A 17,405-nucleotide genomic window follows, 5' to 3' on the forward strand; every position below is an offset into this window, starting at 1 on the left:
CCCCTCCCTGAGCCTGGTTCCGCCGGAGGTTTCTTCCTATTAAAAGGGAGTTTTTCCTTCCCACTGTCACCAAAGTGCTTGCTCATAGGGGGTCATATAATTGTTGGGTTTTTCTCTGTATGTATTATCGTAGGGTCTACTTTACAATATAAAGCACTTCGAGGCGACTGTTGTTGTGATTTGGCGCTGTATAAATAAAACTGAATTGAATTGAAATTGAAATGATTGTTAATGTTAATTGAAGCTAACTTTAGCTGGCTACCTATTTTAGAGCCATTGGTCATTAGTTTAGAAACACTATAGTCACCATTCCAACAATGCAAAATGCTATATAGTATGGCATTAATATTATATATACATTAATTATATTAATATCAAAGTGAAAGGAATATTTACAGCCAGAAAAGTAAGTGTTTTCTCGTATCAGGAGATATTTCTTTTATTATATAGTTTTGTGTTTGTTTTTATAGGGATGTGTTGACAGGTGGAGATGTGAACTCAAAGCTTGACATGATATTCATCAGTCAGCCTTGCTGCTCTCAGCTATAAAACTAACACTAACAAATGACATAGCACTGGCTTATTTACCCTCACAAGCTGCAGAGTCATTGGGGCTGTATGGGTGCATTATGTTATACTGGAGAACAAAAGTGCATCATATATAAAATTACAGCAGAAGATGATCAATGTGTGAAAACACACAGCTCTGCAGTTTCCTCTGGATGTGGTTCTTTCAACAAATTATTGGATTAGTAATTTCAAGCCATGATGGAAAAATCAATCACACTTATTGTGCAACCTATATGCCATCAGCCCCTGTGCTGTGGACAGAGCGTACACTGTTGTAGTGAACTCAAGTGCTGCCCAAGCGATATACCTGCCTGCTTTTGCAGCCTGTGATTCTTCTTGAACTTGTTACAAAGCCCTGTTTAATGAAACAGAAATTCATAGTTATAGAGATTAAAACAGATCTTTGCAGAGCAAAGACTATAACCAAGTTATCTAGCCTGCTGCTGCTTCTATAAGGCCACATACAGTGCATCCCAAAACTCACACATCACTTGTTCCAGGTTTTGTCATTTTACATCCTTATCCCAAAATGGATTAAAAAATTCTACACAATACCCCATAATGACAAAGTGAAATCCTTGCAAATTTAGTTTTTTAAAAACTAGAAAATATGACATGTATTTAAGTATTCGCAACATGAAACTTAAAACTGAGGTCAGACGCTTCCTGTTTCCTTTGTTCATCTGTCAGATATTACAACAACTTGTTGTCCACCTGTGGAAAATTCAATGACTTGACACACATCTGTCTTTGTAAGGGCTCAAACAAAGCTTTCAATATGTCATTTCATATAAACAAAATTAGAAACAAAAACTGTGTCAGCTGAAATCACACAGTAGTCTGTTACTTTCTAATAATTTGTGTGGTTCATTAATTCATAATTAATTCATAATTATTTGTATAGATTGTTTCAGATAATAGATTGTGATTACGTTGACATTTTTTCAATGTCTTATCAAAGAGGCTTTTTTTTATTGAATGCTATGCGATTGTATGAAAAAGTGCACAGTAGCAGTCAGTTTTCTATACCCACACTGTGTACTAACATAATGTGAAAGTGCACAGCAAATATTAGCAGTCAGATTGCTACAGTTTGCTTGAACAGATTGCTCTAATGGCGCCATGACACAGCTGGACCACCTCTGTGCAGATAAATCACAGGTTTGGTACCAACACACTAATTGCTCTGGAACGGGTGTATGACTGAGGCCACTGCTTTACCTCCTGTTTGTTATGAAAAATCTGAAATGTGCAAATGTCTCTATCAAACAGACAACATCACAGGCACAACTGCACAAACACGGGCTATGTTTATTTCCATGATTTAGAGATATATCTATAACTCAGTGTTGCCAATATCTCCCTTTTTCATTTCATAACCAAATGATGAAAACCAAATAACACCTCAAACATCACACACACGCACAGTAGGCTGGAGATACAGTTCCTCCAGCCTATGACTATTTCCACTGTGACTTGTGGTGCTTGGTTGTGCAAAGGGGTCTAATCAATAAGCACTGCTTTCTCTTCTCAGTATGAGTCATCGATACTGCTGCCCAAAAGCCACTAAACCGCACTCTGTGTCACATCTGCGCACACTTCAAACCATAACCTTTCAGTCTGTGCCATAGCATTAGATGTGAGGGAATTGGGACTTGAGTTGGCGTATTTTGACAGTTCTGGCTGAACTATGTTACACCTCTGCACTTGCCTAAATGCATATATATATATATATATATATATATATATATATATATATATAGATGGATATACTGTATTGTTAGTGGTATCTACTAGTTTTTACTTGGTATGCACAGGCTAAAGTAGTACAGTGCTAGATTTTGAGTCATTCTGCAACAGCATCACTTTACAGTCATGTTTAGAGATGCCTTAGCTTAACTCGTTCAAATCAGCTGACTAATGATTGCTTTGTGTGAAACCTGCAATATCTTGCATATGTTTGAGACAGCCAAGCATCACTGATTGCTGTGAAATATGATCAGCGGTTACAGAAACCACAGATACATGCTGCATATGAAGACTGAGAAAAGTATACTTTCGCAGCACTATAGTGGCTGTGAGCGCTACAGTCTGATTGATACTATAATATATTACAATGCATTTGCACTCAGTGCAGTGGCATCAATATCACAGTATGTTTTCTGACAGACTACTATCAGCACATGGTGATTACTCAGGCGGAGTCGTGTTAACATTTAAAAGTGAAAACAAAAAGGAAAAGCACTAGTGAGTGCGTCAAGAGTTTCCCACAGAGGTATTTACACGTATTTTTTATCACAGCCAAGTATCCAGTTTTTTTCATTTTCATATAACACTGAAAAGATCCAGTGTAAAAAGTACATTTCCATACAACAAAGCATTATTTTATAAATTTTAGGGAAAATTTTTTTTTTCTTCTACTTTTTATACTACTCACAAATACATTTGTAATAAATCTTTTCTTTTAAGTTCTTGTTTTCCCACTGCAGCTGCTTTTCAGAGCACCAAGAATATGGGGGAGTTGCTATGCTAAACAATGATCGAATCCTAAACTTAATCAAGCAGTTTAGTGAATCCAGGATCTATCCAAAAGGTACCATTTCCTTTTGTTCAAGAAAATGAATTCCAATTCCATTTTTCATGACTCGTGTGATTAAAAAAATCTAAAATCAACATCAGAGATGGAAACGCAAAGGTAAAGGAAACACAATATATCGGTCTGCACACAGCCCACTAAAGAAAATCAAAGAAGTCAACTTTCAGACGTGCGTCCGTGAACCTATTTATCACCACAAGTATTAGAAAAAGTAGCTAGTTTACTAACCAAGAGTGGTGGTTTGCTGTCCAAGTCAAAATGAACCTCTTGTGTAGACATACTGAGAAAAAAGGAATCTCCTCTAACAACAGAGAAGCTGTGTGTAAGCGGTATTGTGGTAATTTTATTTGTGTGTGTGCACATGAAGGTGCTTGTGCACATGAAGGCGCGTGTGCACACGTGTGTTTGTGCGCATATGTTTTCAGGATAACATCACCTCCCAAATTAGCTCTCCCACACAAAACTGCAGAGGTCATCTAACCTGGTATGGCCAATCGCCGGGTGGGTGTGTGAATGTTATGCAGCCTCCCCCCACACTGACTTTACTGCAGGCAGAGAAAACTGACAGCAGTGGTTGTTCAGCAGATTTGTAGGGATCACACCAATAACATAGAAGTAGGCGTGTCAAAGGCGAAGAAGTAAGCACAAGATAATAAGAATCTCCAGACTATTGTTCTGTCTGAAATGTCACTTTGAATTGTGGAAAATGGTTAGAAGACAGTCTGGGGTGTAATGTCTTCATGTGACACAAATATGACTTTTTCCAAACATATGGAGGCTAGCTGTGTTGGACCTTTTATTGTTTATATAAGTCTTGCTGTGCAATGAACTTAGTTTTACTTTCAATTTGGGTTTTGACTTCTGACAATTTTGAAAAAGAAGAAAAAAAGACAAACAGTTATTACAAAACTCAAAATTGAGGGCTTTCTGATTGATGTGCACAAGTCCAAAATCTCTGCAGCCTCCTAATGTGGACAATTCAGACCAGTTAGTCTTAACACCTCAGTTACATCACTGCAGTAATGTGCATCATATTTCTGTTGGCATAAAAACTAGTGACACAAGATCAGATCACTGGAATAAGCAGAATTGTCTTATGGAGCTGCTGGACATCAGAGCAGAGATGCTAAAGGATGGCCTTCATTTTTATTACCTGCTTTAAAGATTGCTTTTGAAACACAGCAATTTATTTCTGCAAGACCCTAAATGGACTGGACTGAAAGAAGTCAGAATTCTAATGCGTTTAATTAATGCTCTGGACAAGAATTTGGATGAATACAAAACCTGCAAAATGCATGTGAAACGAATGAACTGAGTGAATGGATGATCAACAGTTGAGTGGGGCCTACTCCCACGCTTACCTGTGGTCTTTTCTGAGTACTCAGAAATTGCAAAAGCAAGATGATGACACAAAGTAGATAATCAAGGAAGAATATGGTGTCCAGCTCCTTTTTAGCAATGTCGGACATTTCTTTGTGCTCACTGAGCAGGATATTAGTGATCAGTCACATGATTAACATGGTGTCTTTCATTTCTTCACCCCTCAGATCTCAGCTGGATATTTGCATTGTACCACTATAGTTTTGCACATTTTTTCCCGTGCTTAACATTTATAAAACATCACTTATGTGTATTCTTAAAGCTCGAGATGTCACACATGCGAGAGCAATGTGTGAAAAAATGTTTTTTCTCTGCTATCTCAGCATGCTTGTGCCCTCTAGCCCACTCACACATGTACACACGCCCACATACACATCCACATGCATCCAGCCATGGCTTTTGAAGGTTTTGACGTGGGCGAAGCATCTGTGTCAACTCTTTCCTGTGGGGAGACTTTCCACTTGCTTTTATTTCCATGAGGGTTTTGCGCATGAGTCTTTGTGAACCTGACAGTTGAATTTTTTCTCTTTGTGCACGCATAGAATTTATTGTATCATGTAGCCCGTCCACTTCTGTTCACTCTATCTGTTCTTCTGGGCTTATTTAGTAATACAGAACACAGGCTGGTTCTGGGCAATCACTTTTCCTGACAATCACTGGCATAATTAGTGCATCTGTTCCTTCTCAAAATGTATGTTGGAAAGCTCTGCACATGCTCTAATCCAATCTCTCACAGGCTGCTTTTCTTTTCTGCACTTTTTGGGTGTTTTATTCCATCATCAGTTACTTGCAAGCAGTCTGCAAACTTGTTCCCTTGTTGTTTTTCTCAATTACACAGGAAGAGGTTAAGACAAGCAGATTTTTTGGGTGCGCAGGTGTACCTTGTCATCGTCATAAGATGCAATATTCTTTCTAGATTTAGTGCATATACATATACATGCTTTGTGGCAACTGTTGTGCTTGTTGTGCAGTCGTCAGATTTAAGGATAAAGCTGTGCCTCTGGAAACCAAAGTGGGTCAGAGTCACACCAAAATACTTGGCAATTGCTCAAAACTAGAATTCTGAAATGTTGACAATAAAAGAAAAGATTAGACTTGGGATTAGGTTTGAGACGCAGCAGCTCTGCTTCAGACATTTGAGGCAGTAAGCTGAGTCTATAGATAACCCCAGCGCTGCTATCACATGTGCAGTGTGTTACCATATAAGACAGCAATATGACTCACCCCACTCACTGACCTACTATGTGGGAAGTCATGATTCATGCAAGCTGCATTTAAGCAGGCAGAGTCCAAAAATATTCTAGCATGCCATCACACAAACACATACACAACTGTCACACGCACACACACTTACGCATAGCTCACTTGCTCAGTCATACTCACCTCCCACAAACATTGATAGGCTCAGATTCTGTTGGTAACACACAGTGAGAGACTTGACAAAGTTGTCAGAGCAAAGAGTGGAATAACAAGATGACTGGATGTATGCTGATGCCTTTCTGAGGTAATGCCAACTGGCACCACTTTATTGTTATGAATATTATCTGTTTTTCTGTCTTTGTGTTGAATGAAAAGATGACAGAAGAAGTAAGTAAACTCTTATGCAGGTGTTTGGTTCAGTGAAAGTTGCTGTATTTTGGTGAAATGCAGCCATAACTCTGGATAATATTCTCTGTTGCTTTACACGACTTTGTTCAGCAGATTTTTCGAGACCAATTGTAGTGGAATACAACTATAAATAGCTTCTTGATTCTTATGTGATATAAAACCAAAATGTCACAGAGTATTTGAAGAAGAGTCTAGAATATGGTTAGAAAACATGTGGCTAACACTGTTAACCATCAGTTTAGATGCCTTTATGCAGCAGACAAATGTTTCAAGCTTTCACTCATAATATTTTCTCGATGTCGGTGCACTTTCTATTTAGATGCTGACCTTCTTATCAGATTCTTCTCATTGTCTTTGATGATTTCCATTCAGCTCGGGCTCCACATTATTGGCCTTTTAAAGGTCTGTTTTTTTCAGTGATGTGGCTAAGGTCACTGTCAGGACCTTTCCAAAACTGAGAGATAAGAGTCATGGTGTTAGTGAGGCTGTTTGCAGACTGATGCAGGTTTATGGTCTGTAGTCTATAATCAGTTTCAACAGCAAGAACACTTCAAGAGGACGCAGAGCTTGGGTTGGGATGAAGAGCTGTTGAGGACGTTTAATGGAAGGATACAAAGTAGGTTCATCCTCAGCCCAGAAAATGAAATCAGTAGTCTAGCAGATGTAGTCTAGTTCAGTGACTGAGTCGTTTGGTGCCACGGCGCAAGAGTTGATGATCGGGTGTGAAATTTATGGTTTTCGGGGTATTTATCGTTAACTCGGTTTCCCTGGGTCTTTTCCTGTGTTGTAGTTGTGTGTCTTATTTTGAAAGACATATTTACGTGTTACCATAGCGACCAGAGAGCATTTAGGGCAGAGATGAGGATTTTAATCTCAATGTTGTTGGCACATTTCAGGAGGACACTGCTAATAGAGTTACACAATTACACATTATTATTATTTTTGCAAAATACCACAGTTTTTGTCTTGGTTGTATCAATTCATTTCACAAACAACTTTTTGAAACATCTGAGGTGTGAGGAAGCAGGGCAAAGTGTCTTTCTTTCTGATTACGCTTCCACATACCTCAGCATTTGTATGCATCAGCAGAATGTCTCAGACATGGATGTCTTGCATATATTATCTCAGGATCGATATCAGCAGCCTAGTGACCTTATAAAAAGCCGTTCGCTTTATCAGTACCATGGAGAATGAAAAGCCTCAGGCATGGATGTTTGTGAACTTTCTGTGGTAAGAGTGGAAAGCCCCCAAAAAACAGTTTGGCAAGAATCTCAATTCATAGTCTTAATAGAAGCAATTCACTTCTGGGATGATTTTATGTTGGTGTTCAAATGAAAAATGCAGAGGATGTTCTGTTTAAAATCATCCATCTTTCTTGAAGGTGTGAAGAAAAATTGGATTTGCATTTAAATGCTCAGTTCCTTCCTGTGTTGCAGTTTGCTTGCAAAGCTATCAACCTTGTGATTTAACAGTGTTGGCTGAATACTGAGAGTGCAATTAAAAATGTTTAGACACTACTGTGAGTACATAAGATAGCATGTTTTGTCTGTGACACTAACAGCTCAAAGACGGAATGAGTAATTATAAATTTGTATTTTTTCTTGAACTATTTCTGGAATTTAATGTGTGTGAATGTGTGTGTGAATGGGTGGATGACTGGATCTGTAAAGCGCTTTGGGGTCCTTAGGGACTAGTAAAGCGCTATACAAATACAGGCCATTTACCATTTAATGGCATTCAACGGGTTATGCAACAGGCTTATGAGCCATAGAGGTCAGAGAGTTTTATCAATTCATAGATTAGCCCTACTGAAGTTAGAACATAAGTAACACAGATCATTGTGATCAAGGGAGCATGTTGAATATGTGTTTTAACTACTACACAAATTGCAGCCTTCAAGTCCGAGTTTTTGGATGGACAAGCACATTGTGATGTCACATAGGGGGAAGCTATCTGTCAAAGCCAAAATAAATTGGCCTCATGTGGCTCATATTGGAACTATAGTCTTTACCTAATCGTTCAATCCCAGAGATTTGGAATTTGTATGAAAGAGCACGGAGTTTCCTTTCTGGTGCACTTCTTCTTATCTTATTCTTATTACTCACTTTAAATGTTTATTTCAGGCACTTCCACACAGAAGTCCAGTTGGTCAGATGCGGAGTCTTTTATTTTAGATGATCAATTGCTCTCTCTAACCTCATCATGCGTACTTTTTCATCTATTCATCCATGACCACTTATTTACTTTCATCGCAGGTACACCCTGGACATCGCAGGGCAGACCTGCAACATACTTTGTTGTAGTGAGATCCTAATTAAGCCCCTTTGCTTTCATAAAAAGATTTAAATTGGAGGAAAATCTCAGCATTTCTGTGGGTTGTGAACAGCGAGATTGTGGCTCGATTTTTTTAATACATATAAACACCATCTTTTGGGTCATATCCGATTTGGACCTTGGGACCTACTATGTCAGCCGCTTGGTTATAGAGTTCCATGCCCTGCCTGCTACCATCTTGCACCCTGTTGTTATGTGCTAGATTGTCTCAGTAGCAGCCTCAGTCCAGCTTTGTCCAGTCATTGGTACGATTTTTCAATATCAGCCACTTCATCTATCTTCTGGTCATACATGCCATGCAGGGGCCTGTCCTTCTACGATGGTTCCTCTTCTTGCTTCTATTCATCACCCGGTTTGTGCTGTGTGAAGTATTCACTAAGCACATGATTGGTTGTGGCCATCTTCCTGATGTATTCATTGATCTTTTATGTTTCATTCTGGGTAGTGGTTCTGATACTCACCAGCCCTTGGCAAGGGTCTTGGACTTGAGATGAAACCCACCAGGTGAGGAACTTTCTTGTCTTGATGTCAGTGGCTTTTACCGCCCTATTATCCCAGCAAAGTATCTGATGACTGGCAGGGCATAGGTGTTGTTCTTCCCATTCAGCATTGAATGATCAGCAAAATTGATGTATTGTTCACTCCTGGCTTGATGTCATCCATGTAGAGGAGGCAGTATCCATAGCCAGTCATGCTAATGATCTGGCCAAGGGGGTTCAGTAGGAAAAGAGCACTCCTTGATAAATCCTGCACTCGATGGTAACTTGTGCAACTGGCTTGAAGTTGGCCTCTAGGGTTGTTCTCCTTATCCCCATTTAATTCCCAATGAAGGCTCTTAGGGTTCTGTTGAGCTTGTATAGTTCGAAGTATTTCAGGATCCATGTGTGAAGTGTTGAAGTGGTTCAAGTGGTGCGCAGGTTGACCACTCTGGAGCTTGAAAGAGACTAGCCATCGGCCTTGGCCTGAAACTGAGACCCAAACCTGGCTTGTAGTGTTATCCTAGATCCACTCTAACTGCACCTGGTTGGCACTCCATTAATGTGACACCAAAACTAAAACAGATTCTAAAAGCTATATAAAATCTTATATAAAATTTTCCAATGATGATAATAGGACAAAACAGGACAAAAGGTTGGAAACGTTAAACATCTACAGTTTCAGTCAGATAGATCACGTTTGAAATATAATGTGTGTACAGCCTCCCTGCCCTTTACTTCAATTAACTATGATATAGATAGAAATTGAAGTATTTAAAAATCAGATAGATGGATGTGCTCTTCTAAGACAGTGAAACTCTATTGCTATGAGGGTAAAGAGAAGTAAACTGTTTCATTTAAGGAAGTGAAGCCTTTCTTAAAATAATAACAATAATAATCAGCATGTTGTATTCAACGACATTATATGTGGATGAGTGTTGCGAGTTCCAGGAGAACTGAATGCAATTTTAATTTGTACTTTACTCAGTATGACTATCTAATGACATAGTCATACTCTGGATTAGAAGCTTCTACTTACCTCAACATCATCATCACACTTCTTGCTGACATTTGCCACCTTGAACAGTTCCAGGGACATCCATCGCTTTGCCTAATTTGATAATTCCAATTAAAACTGTGTTTATCCTCAGTGTGATTACAGTCATCTGTCTCGAGTGCTCCCCACTAATTGTGTACAATGATACAGCTTTCATGTTAGTTTCCCTCTGAGTGTACTGCCTCAGTAGATAATGCTGTTAGACTGTAGTAGCAGCAGTTGAGACTAATCTTATTTATTACAAGACGCCACAGTGTGCAGACTCACATGGATTCAGACACAGTCATGTTGTTTACATCCTTGGTCACAATTTTTTATAAAAAGAAAGAAAACAACAACTCAATGCCTATTAGACATGATCTTCCTACACTAAGCTGTAGGGAAAGCCTTTCTACTATGCCTCCTTTCAGACTTGTAGCAGGTGTTAATGAACATGCCTGTGGGGCTGATTCCATATTCTTGACAATTGTTATGATAACTTTAAAGGTAAATTCCAGAGAGGTTTAATACTATAAAAATTGCCCATGCCTTCCTTGTACAGTTTTGGCACCATTACTGACTGAATTTGACATGTTTTTTATTCAATTCAATTCATTATAGTTTTATTTATATAACACCACATCACAACAACAGTCACCTTTACACAGTTACAATAGTCTTAAGCCTTTTTTGGGAAGATAAAGACTCTACAATCATACAGAGGAAACCTCAACAATCCCATTTTAGCTAGCACTTAGCGACAGTGGGAAAGAAAAACTGCCTTTTAACGGGAAGTAACCACCAGCAGAGCCAAGTTTAGGGAGGTTGCATCTGCTACAACCGTTTGGGGTTGATGGGAGAAGACGGGATAAACTGTGGAGGTGATTAAATGCAGACTGGTGTATAAACACATAGTGAGTTAAGGAACTTAACCTTAACTATGTGCTTTATCAAAAAAGGATAAAGCACATAGAGCTTATGGTTAGGGCACCCTGCCTACTTTCAAGCCTAATGTTGAAAGTAGACAGGGTGTCTATTTCCCAAATTTAAACTGGGAGCTGGTTGCACAGAAGAAGGGCCTCAAAACTCAAGGCTCAGTCTCCCTAAGAACCCTAAGAACTACTAAGAACTACAAGTAAGCCAGCAGTCTGAGAGCAAATGACTGAATTTGGGTGATGTGGTAGAATGAGGTGTTTAATTAAGATAAGATGGGGCCTGTGAGAACGTGTGCGGTTTTAGATAGAAAGAAGGCAACAAATCAGAGATGCTTGATTCCCTTGTATATATAACTAGTGATAACTAGTGATCCTGAACCATGCACTAGTTATGCCTCAATAGGCTTAGGCTTCTCACGATGCAGAGCATTTCTTCTTCACTTACCTCTTTTCACTCTCTGTCTAAATATAGTAGTGGAGCAATTAATAAACTGGCCCTTCCTCCTATAGTTTGCCTTTTGTCCCATCTCTCTCTGCTCTCTCCTCTTTTCCCTTACTCCTAACCAGTTGTAGCAGATTACTGCCCCTCCCTGATCCTGATTCTGCTTTCTCTGGAGCTGCCGTCCTGCTAAAATAGAGATCTTACAATATAAAGTCACCTAGGTGACTGTTGTGTTGTTATGAACTGGCATTATATAATGAAATGTAATTGAAATAGGACTGAATTGAATGTTTTAAAACTAGGACTTAATGGATGATATTTCCCCATCTCCTTCATGGTTTGAGACTCAGCTAAAGAGGAAAGAGGCTAGTTTCACATGAAATGCTGGAGTGCACTGATATCATAGTGTTCTCTGGAACAGTATGTTTTTTATTATAGGAAAAAACATGCATCTGCCACTAGGGCTCAGTCTAATCATAACTTAGTCCGTCTCCTTCCTTCCACCCACACTGCATGTTAGCTAGTCTGCTGAGACACTGAGAGAAAGGGGAACACTTTATAGAGCACATTATAGCACACTGTCACACATTACAATCCCACCTTCTTAAATCCCCCAAACCAAAACCTGTCATGTGATACAATCAAGCTGAAGCTGACTCACACATTCTGCTGTTTTTCCCTTTTCACTTCACTGATTTTCTATGCAAATGTGATTTTTCTCTTCAGGGGCTAAACGTTACTCAACTTAGCTGTGTTTCTCCATAACAATCATGAGACCTACTGAACAGATTACAATTGATGTGTGTGACGGAGGAAAGAATGATGCAGGAAGCCTTAAACAGGCCTTAAAAACCTTTTGGCTGGTAGTATATTAGCAGAATAATCATTTGCTAATGTTAGAGAAGAATGCAGTAATACCAGTAATATTATAAAATAGATGTGACTGACACATTTAAGCTAAGTAGAAGGGAAGAAATCTTTTACATCCATCTGTGCATCTAATCAAACTTCTGCCACAAACTGCTATTTTGTGGTGTGTGTGTGTGTGTGTGTGTGTGTGTGTGTGTGTGTGTGTGTGTGTGTGTGTGTGTGTGTGTGTGTGTGTGTGTGTGTGTGTGTGTGTGCGCAGACACGTGTGTTATGCTGCATCATTGTGTTGTGTTATCATTGCATTTTCCTCCGACTGCAAGTGAATTGAATTCTAGGGTGCAAACATCACGTTCACATGGCCTTGAACCTTGCAGCTACATCTGAAAACATTATTCTTGGAAGACAGATCATGATCCTGCAAAACTAACTGAGAAGTGTTTAGTGAAAGTATCATAACTATATATCATTTGGACCAGACTAGACTGACATACTTCAACAACAAGAACAGCTGTCACATCTTACTGTGTGCTTTGACCACCCCAGTCAAATCATTATTACAACTCAGTCACAACAAAGGCCACAAACAACCTTAATGCAACGATTTCTTGCAAAGGCAGCTCACAGTTTTCACTTCCCTTATTTGTGGTGTATGCTCAGTATGCATTTGTTTGTATCAGATATTTCTAATAGACTTTAAAAAAGTATAGAATAGGTGATTGACAAGTATTTTGTCCTCAGATGTCTTGCACAAAAGACCAGAACCCCAGGCTGTGATTTCTCATTTTCAAACATGGTTTAAAGCAAAATCAGTTTCTTCATAAACCAGAGGTCAAAAACGGGTCATGCAGTTGCTAACTCATTTGTATAATTGCAATACTTCCTCCCTTTTATTTATGTCTTTATTTATGTTGTCAAATTCAACTGGCCAATTTATTGTTGGCTAGTTGGAGAAAGAAGAGGATGAAGATTGTAGTCCCAACTACATATCTGCAGAGGTATGGAGAAGACGGAAGTGAGCGGGGGTTTTGGAACAGATTGTATAGCACACTCTTGGAGAGTGAGAGGATGTTTTAGAAATGGTACTGTGTACTCGTACCAGTTTTCAAGATCCAGGGTGATATGGAGAGTTGTAGTAACTACAAAACAATACATTCATGAGCCATACCATGAAGCTGTGGGAAAGAGTTATGAAGTGAGGTGATGATATAGGCATAGGTATCGCTGTAGCTCAGGAGGTAGAGTAGGTCTCTTCTATGAATGGGTGAATGAGGCATGTTAGTAAAGTAAAGTGCTTTGAGTGCTCTACCAGAGTAGAAGCGTGCTACATTAGAACCAGTCCATTTACCATTTACCTTTATTGGTTTCAGGCCAAGAAAGAGCAAGCGATAGATATGATGGCTGCTTTGAGAATGTTAATGGAGAAAATAAATAAGGTTAGAAGGAGTTGTTTGTGGAATTCCTCTTCCAGAGAGCGTTTTCATTCAAAAAAACTGTAAGTCAATTAGAGTTTTTGTTGGTTTATAGGTTATTTGGTATTTTATGAGTAAGTCATAAAAGTGCTTTCTTGCTAGGTCTAGTAAAATTAGCTACACCTGCCCACACCTTTCCCACTTTCCGTGAGATAACCCAAAGAATGGGAAGATCCAACAGGCTCAGAAAACTGATTTGTGATTGAAGACAAAATCATTGTGAAGGTGCTCATCAGCAGATTTTTAATGTTACAGGATGCTAGTTGTGTTTTCTCCACTAGCGCTTTTTCTCTGCCAGAAAATGTCTTCATATGTAAAACTGTAAGGCACTTAGAGTTTCCTTCTGTGTTTACATGATTATTTGGCCATTTTAACAGTAGGAGTTTGTGTGTTTTCCCATATTTTATACGTCTATGTTTTAAAAAAGAAGCAAAAAGTCCACTGAGCACCCTTTTCTGTAAAAACAGCCCTGTGGCACATTATCTGTCAGTCAAAAGCATCTCAGTGTATACAGCGTCCAGCACCATGCATTACTCTTTAATTAGTACAATTCCACATAGAGGCGTAAAGGCATTTCTCTCTGTAATCAGATTTTTTAGACATTTGTCTGATAGCTTTTCACCTTTCCTGCTTTTGTGTGTGTGTGTGAAGGAAGATACCTCTAGGTCTGTCGTCACTGGGGCGAGTGACCAGAATGGAACGTTTGACATGAAAACGTTTCCACAGGGGCACGTGCTGCGTGTGCATGTTCCCAGAGTTCAACTTCTTGTGGTCTGAATAGGAAATTAGGCGGACTTACTGCCATGACAGTCAGGCACAAAACCTCAAAGGCCATGCCCATTTGATGCTATTTACTTTTACACACCTAAGAATGCAACTGCGATAGGATAGGCCAAAAGACCCATTGTGGAAGACTCTGATTCTCTCTAGCTCTCCTATAGAGCTTTCCTAGTAACTGTCTTCCCTTATAACTATTCCCGTAAATCCAAGCGTGGATTACCAACCAGGCTCAGTGGATGACTGTCCTGTCCACTTTGCCTCCAGGTTATCTTTGTGTGAATACATTAGTGGTAGTTTGATTAAAGGCAACTAAAACTGTAAGGGTCAGACAGTCAATCCTGTCTTACTGTGTATCCTTGTGTTATTGCATGAAATCAGGACTTATCTACCCAGTCTGAGCAATGAAGACTGAAAGCACTGGGAAAGAACCAGGATTTTTATTTGAACTGTGTTAAGGTTCACTGATTTGTTTGTTATAGCATTTTATACTAATTAAGAACAATATTCTGCTAATGTTTTAATTTATTTTTTCTCTCCAAGGCGTATAAATTAAGGTTTTTTAACAGGAGCACCACCAGTAGTGGTAAATAAGAACACTGGACTGGGGGACAACAGACCTGCCCCAATAATGAGTTAACCAACTTTTTTTACTGGGTCGACTTGACCTGATCATTAGCATTACACTCTCACAAGCGAAAAGGTTTGGGGTTCAAACCTCTTGGACAGCAAGGCTTTTCTGTGTGGAGCTCTTCGCTGTGACTGTGTTGGTTTTCCTCCCCCGGTTACTGTATAGAATAAAGCACTGTGTGAATGTGCCTTGTAGTTAAAAGTGTGCAGTCAGTTAAACTAGAAAAGTAGTATTTTGGTGCCAGGTTATTGTGTTAAATAATCTTTAAAAGCTGATAATAAAACTGTCCCCATTTGCCATAGGAGCAGTTTGGTCGTACAAATATTAGATGAATGTCTGTTATTCTACTTTTCTCAAGTTTTCTTGGAGTCCACCTGAAAGATGTACACTTAGTTGTGCAGTGTAATTTAAGTCAGTGTCTTCATAAAAAATAGGTGTGCATGTGGATGTCCACAAGAAGGGTAATTTCAAACACTCATAGACCTCAAAAGTAAATGCATCAAAGTGTACAGTGTGGTTTTGTTTCCTGGTTATTGACTGGATATGATTTTAATGTGACATGACAAGCAGTAATGTAGGGAATACCTGTGAATTTCAGGTGTATATGCATATTTTGTATTGAAACGTGCACAACAACAATCACTGGCTTTTAAATGTTGAACTAGGAGTGAGCACGTGAAACAGCAGTCAGTCATGAGGCTGGCTACAGCAGACCACTGGGGCTGATGTCAGCCCTGCGGTATGTGCCTGCCGGGCTTGGCTGTAAGCTGACCCCCCCTCTATTTTGCTTCTATTTCCAGGGCGTGAGCGGAATGTCCGTGGATGAGAAGTCTGAAGCCCCCATGTATGTGTATGAGTCAACAGTTCATTGTACCAATATCCTCCTCTGCCTCAACGACCAGCGGAAGCAGGATATCCTGTGTGATGTGACTGTCCTGGTGGAAGGCAAGGAATTCCGAGGACATCGGGCTGTGCTGGCTGCGTGCAGCGAGTATTTCCTCCAGGCGTTGGTGGGCCAGGCAGAGAATGGCTTGGTTGTTAGCCTTCCTGAAGAGGTAAGTGTATCTATCGTATTGTTTCCCCTGACAGGTTTTGGTTGCAAGGGTGCAAAGGGTGCTGCGTTTTAGACAATGCAACAATAAAAACTCCTTGCTGGTGCAAATACAAAAACAATAGCAATAGCTTTTGCACACTTGCAGACAATCTTTGACTATGCCTTCTATCTACTCCCACCTCAAGCTAAAACACACAGCTCTTAACAACTCATGTGTTTTTATCACGTAAAAATCAACAAGGAAGGTTGCTGGTTTAGCTCAGTGCGTTGAGCAGCTGGCCTGGGTTCAAGTCCCGTCTCTCTGTCTCCCTCTGCTTTCCTGTCATCTCTTCACTGTCTCTGTCAATAAAGCTGATAAAAGACAAAATCTTACATGAGTACTACTGTGATGATTTTCTATGGTTATTATTCAAATATGGCTTATGCCTGCACAATAGATCCAAACAAGGAACAAAATATACAACATGGCTCATTAGGAATACCACTGTGTTTCATAGAGGGAGGGGTCATTTATGGCCAGGTGTGATTCTGTTTTCGTTCAGTAAACCATTCTTTGATCTTGATGATGTTGTAGTGTGTATATAGTGGATAATTATGCTTATCTAGATCACTTAGAGCTGCTTTGGAGTTCCCTCAGAACATGAGGAGGAAGCTGAAAGCTAAATAAATATGCTAAATAAATTCAAACAGGACCCTAGGGTGGGGGCAGGTTATCTACGTGTTTAAAACATATTGTAATATGTCACAGCAGCTATGTAATACATTATATATCAATTTTTTTGTGAACACGAATCTGTCCCAGGACCTCCCCACCCTTCCACATACATACATGGAAAACATCTAAATACTTTCTGTCACTCCGATGAATACATCAGGAGCAATTGCCCAAGGACACTTTGGCATGCAGACTGGAGCACCTAATTGAACCACCTGCCTTCTGAATAGTTGATGACCTTCTCTACCTTCTGAGCCACAGCCACCCCAAAGTAAGACTCAGTATGACATATGGACGTGGCTTGCATCTGGACGTGGCTTGCAAAGTGGCTTGCAGATGTGCAAATGTGCGCTTAAGTAGCACATACTTTGTGAGAGTTGTTACCTATTGAGGAATCAGCTGATGCAGGCTTGCATCAAGATCAGATGAGCTAATCTCATCTTTGTGGCTTGGCTCAGCTGTTGTGCTCAAGAAAAATGCAACTTATTAGGGTCAGGAAACTTAAAGACACT

The 17,405-nt window shown here is 39.6% G+C and overlaps 1 protein-coding gene across 3 annotated transcripts in view; it reads left to right on the forward strand.

Moving 5' to 3' along the window:
* Positions 1-17,405, forward strand: part of bach2b (BACH transcriptional regulator 2b) — a 101,652-nt gene that overhangs the window by 43,759 nt on the left and 40,488 nt on the right. For 2 of the 3 annotated variants that reach the window (XM_026142945.2, XM_026142947.2), the window contains one exon: positions 15,925-16,179. In XM_026142945.2, coding sequence (XP_025998730.1) covers positions 15,925-16,179 — 255 coding nt within the window. Of the gene's footprint in view, positions 1-10,743; positions 16,180-17,405 lie in introns of those variants that run through there. The other variant, XM_080290050.1, reaches the window with a different exon arrangement.

Source organism: Astatotilapia calliptera, chromosome 15, assembly GCF_964374335.1.
Source record: "Astatotilapia calliptera chromosome 15, fAstCal68.1, whole genome shotgun sequence".
In the NCBI taxonomy this organism is placed as follows: Eukaryota; Metazoa; Chordata; class Actinopteri; order Cichliformes; family Cichlidae; genus Astatotilapia; species Astatotilapia calliptera.